Below are 6,372 nucleotides of genomic sequence, written 5' to 3'. Positions count from 1 at the left end.
AACTCCTAAGGCTAGGAAATGTCAACTTAGGGCATTGACCCAACACTTATGATCAAGCAAGGATAAATAAATAATAATTCAAGAGGAAGAGAAACTCCATCTTTTGGCTCTTCTAGTTTTGGATTAAGGCAAAAATAGGTTTTGAAGGGGCCCTGAAACCCTTTACAAAATGATTCTAAGAGGATTAGAATCAGTAAGCAACACCCAAAACAAAACGGACTGCAAGCAAAGGCATAAAAAGCAGCAGCCAAAGAGACAACAAAAGCCCTGCTGGGCACAAAAAGACAACAGAAAGACCAAACCTAGACATAGAAATAACTAGCAATAGAAACCAACCCAATTACATTAGGCTTATGAGGGTCTCAACGACCTCAGCCTCAAGGGAATTCATGGTATCAGTAGTAGCCTGCATAGCTTTATGATCCAAATTCTGAAAGGTCTCCTTTTTATTCATGTTCCCTCGAGTCCTTTTGTAGGGTCCTTCACCACTTTGAGCCACCTCAGCTTCATCACCAATAACATCGCCTCAGCTTGATCACCAATAACAACAACGGCCTTATCCGGTTGGTCTAGACTTTTCACCATAGTATTCATAACCATTGAAAACTGTTTAACAATTTTATGACTGCTAACCATAATGGTCTTGAGGGTGTCCTGGATCTTTTTGTAGCCATCCTCAACCTGGGTGATGTGTTCCACCAGTTTTTTCTTCAGCTGGTCAACCCCTTCCCCTGTTTTCTTGATACATTCCATGGTCAAATTCTTCTCAACCTCAGTCTAATTCCCTTCATTATGCAGACCAAGAGAAGAACCAATAGGGAGAGAATCCAATTTGCTTCCCAGAGCTCTTCAGTTAATCCAGATCTCTTTAAGTTCATGAAATAGCCACTTGAACAAATTGAAGGTGTCAATTGCATTATCATGAGCCATCCCCAACACATTTTCATAATCCTCCCTCTAATCATTTAGCTATCACTTTTAGGATGAAGGCCTACAATACTAGCCACACCCACATTACTAGTCTCCCTATAGGAAAGATGAGAGGTTGGGATATTAGGGTTATCAGGGTTCTTAACATCATCTACCTTCTCAGTAGAAGAGGGGGAGCCAATCTTAATCGAAGTAGAGGAGGAGGACATAACAATGTTCTTATGACCTATGGAACCCTTCCTCATCTTGGGTTTAGAGCTCAAAGGAATTTCCATTTTAGCTTTTTTTAGGGGAGGGGGAGTCTCATCAGACCCAAACCTTGAGGCATCATTCTCAAACTCTCCCGCACTAATCTCATCACTCTTAGAATAAATATGGATAAAATCCTTAGGGGGAGAAAGAGCATGAAAATGGGCATCAATAAGAACCAGCAGGCCTTCATGGGCAATGGGAAACCTAGAAGGGTTCTTACGATGTTCACTAAAATTAGCCCTAAGAACAGACATGAGGTAGAAAGGGAAAGACATTTTCACTCCATGGCGAAAATGATTCAGAATAACAAAGTGGTGGCCATAAACCCTAGTATACCGACCATCCAAAGTAAGGTAATTCATAATTACCTTGAGAAGCTTCTACCAGGAAGGCTTGATGACCATGATATCATAGTAGTTGGCCATCTTCTTAACAATTTTAGCCCGCTCCTCCTCCTCCTTAGGTAAATTCTGCACAACTTGCTCCATGTACACCCTATCTCTGTAATACTTCATGTCATCCATAGATAACCTAGTGACCTGTACAATTAGGGGTTCATCTACCAGGACCCTCCGACCATGAAGAACAATCGTTCCATCCTTCTAGTTTTTAGCAAAATATCTAGTAACATCTTGATTTCACCCTTGAAGCCTCTCAATGTAAGTAGTGAACCCACCTTTCTTTAGAATTTGCCATAGCTTCTTTTCATTCTTAAGCTGCACACAGATAGGCGGCTCAATTCTCTTTCTCGCACCACCCATTTTATCGAGCTCTTTGTAATTCTCTCTATGACGAATTTCTAGAGTTAAGGCAAACCTCTAGAAAATTTATGAAATCACCCACAAAGTAGGCAAAATAAATTCGCATCGATTCTTATTTCCTCTTTGGCCACCTGTCTCAGAACGGAAGGTATTAGCAGTTCTAAAAACACTCAAAGTCATTATGGCACTAGTAATCAATAACTTTACTCCCCTAACTTTGCTCATGGAGCAGGTGCATCACAAGTTTCAAGTCTAGCCTGTCACCATGGGTCCAACAAAGTTGGGCTTTACACGTCACTCCCTTGTTGGCAAGGAAGTCAGCAATCACATTGGCTTGTCTGTAAACATGAACGAACATACATTTATCAAAGGATTTAATAAAATATTTAGCTTTTTTCATCCAAATATCAACATTCCAAGCCGGAGTAGAATTGTCATTTAGGTAGTTGATAATGTTCTTAGACTCCCCCTCGACCCAAAAAAGCTTGCAATTGTTCTATTTTGCAAGTTTTAAACTGTAATAAGCTCCCATAGCTTCATCAACATTATTAGTCTATTTACCAAGAGGTAGAGCAATAGCAGAAATGAAGTTGTCGTAGTGATTCTGTATCACCCCACCACAACCAGCTTGACCAAGGTTCCCTCTAGCCACGTCATCAAAATTGATTTTAACCCAACCTTGGGGTGGGAAGTTCCAACTAATGTTGTCCCTGGGATTGACCTTAGGTGTAAGCATATGATGACCAAAATTCCAACCCTTGACAACATTGGCTTCATACTCCTTAAGGGTACCATTGTGAGAGAGGACATTGGGGCTGACAGTCAAGAGGTTATCAGAGAGAAATTTTATTGAAAACAATATCAAAAGGAAGATGGATATCCCTAAAGATAGAATTATTACGTTCTTTCCATAAACCCCACGCCATATGAGGAAACACAAAAAATCATAGCTTCTTTATGAAGGGATTTCTTGAGGGCAGGTTCCATTGGTGGACAAAATCCTTAACAACTCCTCGTAAAGTCCAACAAAGATCCCATTTCTGAAGCACTGGACTCCAAATCTTAGAGGTGTGAGAGCAATGTAAAAATAGATGGTCCACAGATTCAGCCGCTTGCAAGCACAAGTAGCATCTATTTGGGATAGAAAAGACCCTCTTAACAAGATTGTCAGTAGTTAAGATTTTATTAAGAAAGAGGAGCCAAAAAAACATATTGACCTTAGGAGAAAGGTTCTTAATCCAAACTATAGAAAACCAGGACACATAGGGTTCATTACAGACATTCGCAAAAGCCATATAAAACTTCCCATTGGGATTGAATTTCCAAATTAGTTCATCTTCCACACTTTCCTCCAAACCAAAATAATTTAGGGAAATTTGCAACTGGGTGAAAGAAGGATTAATAACAAGAAGATCAACCCACTTACCCTCCCTTCAATAGTCAGCCACCATAGTACCATGAGAAGCCACACAAATATCCTTTAAAGATCCCAAAGTAGGATCAAAAGCAAGTGAGTGATTCCTCATCCAACAATCATCCCAAAATTGGATTTTTCTTCTATTCCCCAGCTTCCAATAGGCTCCCCATCTACCCACATCCCTAGCCTTGAGGATATTGTTCCAAAGATGAGAACCAGTGGGGATATGAGAAGAAATCAAAAAATCCTGCAAAGAATGAACATTAGAGAGATATTTATTATGCCATAAGGTGTTCCATTCCCTTCTACAGTCATAAGACCTCCAGACATATTTAGCCAGAAGAGAATTATTAAAGGTTTTGATGCTTCTAATTCCCAATCCACCAAATCTCCTTGGCTTGCAGACATTCTCCTAGGCAACCAGAGGGATTCTTCTCTTTTCCTCAGCCCCTGACCAAAGGAATCTGTTTTTAATTTTGTCAATGATTTTAGCAAATTTAGATGGAATTTTGAACAAACTGAGAGCATACACTAGGAGGTTCTAAAGACTAGCTTTCAACAGCTGAATTTTACCAACCTGACTCAAAAGGGTACCTTTCTACCTAGCCAACTTCCTATTAAATCGATCAATTAAAGATTCCAGGTTTAGATCCCAGAGGGCGGCCCAGGTAAGTAGAGGGGAGCTTACCAATGAGGCAGCCAAGAATGTTAGCAATCTTCATTTGGTGATGCTCAGGGGTGTTGATAAAATAGATAAAACTTTTAGTTCTATTAACCATCTTTCCAGAGGCTTTTTCAGATGCTAAGAATCGATTTCATGACTCTGGCTTCTCCAAAAAAAGAGCTACCCATTAAAATGGTATCATCAACAAATTATTGATGAGAGCAAATCAAATTGGTGGAGGATGACTTGAGACCATTAAAGGATCCATCCACAACTTTTTTATAAATGTATCTCCCCAGACTTTGCACTATTATAGTGAAAAGAATAGGCGATATGGGATCACCCTTCCTAAGACCCCTCAAGGTTCTAAAGAAGTGAGATGGTGATCTATTGACAATAATAGTAGAAGAGGCGGTAGAAATGAGCTGCCAAATCAAACTAATAACCTTGCCAGAGAAACCAAAAGCCTGAGGAACTTTTTTTAAGAAGCACCAATCCACCCTATCATAAGCTTTAGCAATGTCCAATTTTAGAAGAAATCCTTGAGACTTCACCTCCAAAAGAGAATGAATGTTTTCATGAACTGTGATGATGGAGTCAAGAATCTGTCTTCCTGGCACAAAGCCATTTTGTTGAGGGGAGATCAAAAGAGGAAGAAGACCCAGGAACCTCAATGTAAGGACCTTGGAAATAATTTTGTAAAGGGAGTTGAACAAGCTAATAGGCCTAAAAGCATCCAAAGAATCAGACCCTTGCCTCTTAGTAATGAGGACAATGAAGGTAGCATTCAATTCCTTCAGTAGAGATCTAGCTCCAAAAAATTCTTTAACAGCATTGGACACATCTTCCCCTACCACATCCTAAAAGTGCTGAAAGAAAAACATAGGAAAGCCATCAGGGCCTAGAGCTTTAGTAACATCAAAAGAAAAGACAGCACTCCTAATCTCCTCCTTAGAAGGAATGACAGCAAGATTATGATTTTGGCTCTCAGATAGGATTTTAGGTATAGTATCAGCCAACATATTCTGAGCCTCTAGGTCCAACAAAGAATCTTTCTTTAGAAGATCAACAACAACTCCACTTATTTCATCCTCATTATCAATTCTTCTCCCATTCTTCATCAGGTGGCCAATTCTATTTGCAGCCCTATGTTTAAGAGTGGAGATGTGGAAGAATCTAATGTTTTTATCACCATCCTTAAGCCATAAGACTCAAGATCTCTACCTCCAAAAGGTCTCTTCCTGAGATATAATGTTGAGGCATTTGGACAGAACCTCACTCTCCTTAGAAAAATTATCATTCACATATCCTTCATGTTTGACTTTATCCTGGATCAGGACCAACTCCTCTTGAATAGCAGATTTTTGAACAAATATGTCCCCAGAGACTTCTCTATTCCACTTTTTGACCCTCTCCTTGACATGCCTTAACTTTTTAGCCACCTGAAACATAGCAAAGCCATCCACTTGTACATTCCACCAATCCTTCACGCTATTAGAAATATTTGGGTGGGATAGCCACATTTTCTTAAATCTAAACGAAAACCTCCTTCGCAGACCAGTTTTAGGCTCAGTCATCAGACATATAGGAAGGTGGTCGGATCCAATTCTAACCATAGAATTCAAAGAGTAGATATAATGTTGGATCCACTCAACAGAAATCAAATCCCTATCAAGCCTAACTTGAATCAGGTCAGTACCAACACAACGATTGGACCAAGTGAAAGAAGCTCCAGATAAATCCAAGTCAACCAAACCTTGACCATTGATGAAGTCAGCTAAGTCAAAATTTGTTGTCAATCTATATCTGGGATCCCCCAAATTTCTCAGCATCTGTGAGAGGGGTATTAAAATCCCCCATTATCAGCCATGGGGTATTGGGATAACAACTATGAAAAGAAGAGAGCTTTAGTCAAGATTTTCTCCTGCAAACTTTATTATTAGGAGCATACACATTAGAAAGGGTCCAAGAGAACCCATCCCTTGAATGTTTAAACAAAGTAGCAACATGGTTACTATCATGACAGATAGGAGTTCCATGAATAAACTTGGTATTCCAGAGGGTAGAAACTCCCCTAGAAGCCCCATCAGAGCTGCTCCCATAAGACACAAAATTTAGAGAACTTAATTTTCTCCATCTTATCTTTCATCATTTTAGTTTCTTGAATAAATAAAATATCCAGTCTATGATCCCTAAAAATATTACGGACAATGTCCTAATTATGATTGCTATTAAGACCTCTAATATTTCAAGATAGGATCTTCATTTCTTACCAGGGGAATTAAATAGATTGTCATGGATCATTTTTTGTGATCCATCCACTAAGTTCTATTTGCACTCCTGCTCTC

General features: G+C 39.4%; 1 protein-coding gene across 1 annotated transcript; it reads right to left on the bottom strand.

The window, feature by feature from the left end:
• Positions 1–5,244: 5,244 nt before the first annotated feature.
• On the bottom strand, positions 5,245–5,856 carry LOC131857750 (uncharacterized). Its single transcript, XM_059210459.1, has one exon. The coding sequence runs from the start codon at positions 5,854–5,856 to the stop codon at positions 5,245–5,247; it is 612 nt and encodes a 203-aa protein (XP_059066442.1).
• Between the last annotated feature and the right edge of the window lie 516 nt (positions 5,857–6,372).

This window comes from Cryptomeria japonica, chromosome 8, assembly GCF_030272615.1.
Source record: "Cryptomeria japonica chromosome 8, Sugi_1.0, whole genome shotgun sequence".
NCBI lineage: Eukaryota > Viridiplantae > Streptophyta > Pinopsida > Cupressales > Cupressaceae > Cryptomeria > Cryptomeria japonica.
Note: the sequence above shows the minus strand (reverse complement) of the source record. Positions and strands in the feature narration are given on the sequence as shown.

Excerpts from the sequence above, each read along its gene's own strand:
- LOC131857750 (XM_059210459.1), bottom strand. The coding sequence starts at position 5,856 with ATGCTGAGAAATTTGGGGGATCCCAGATATAGATTGACAACAAATTTT.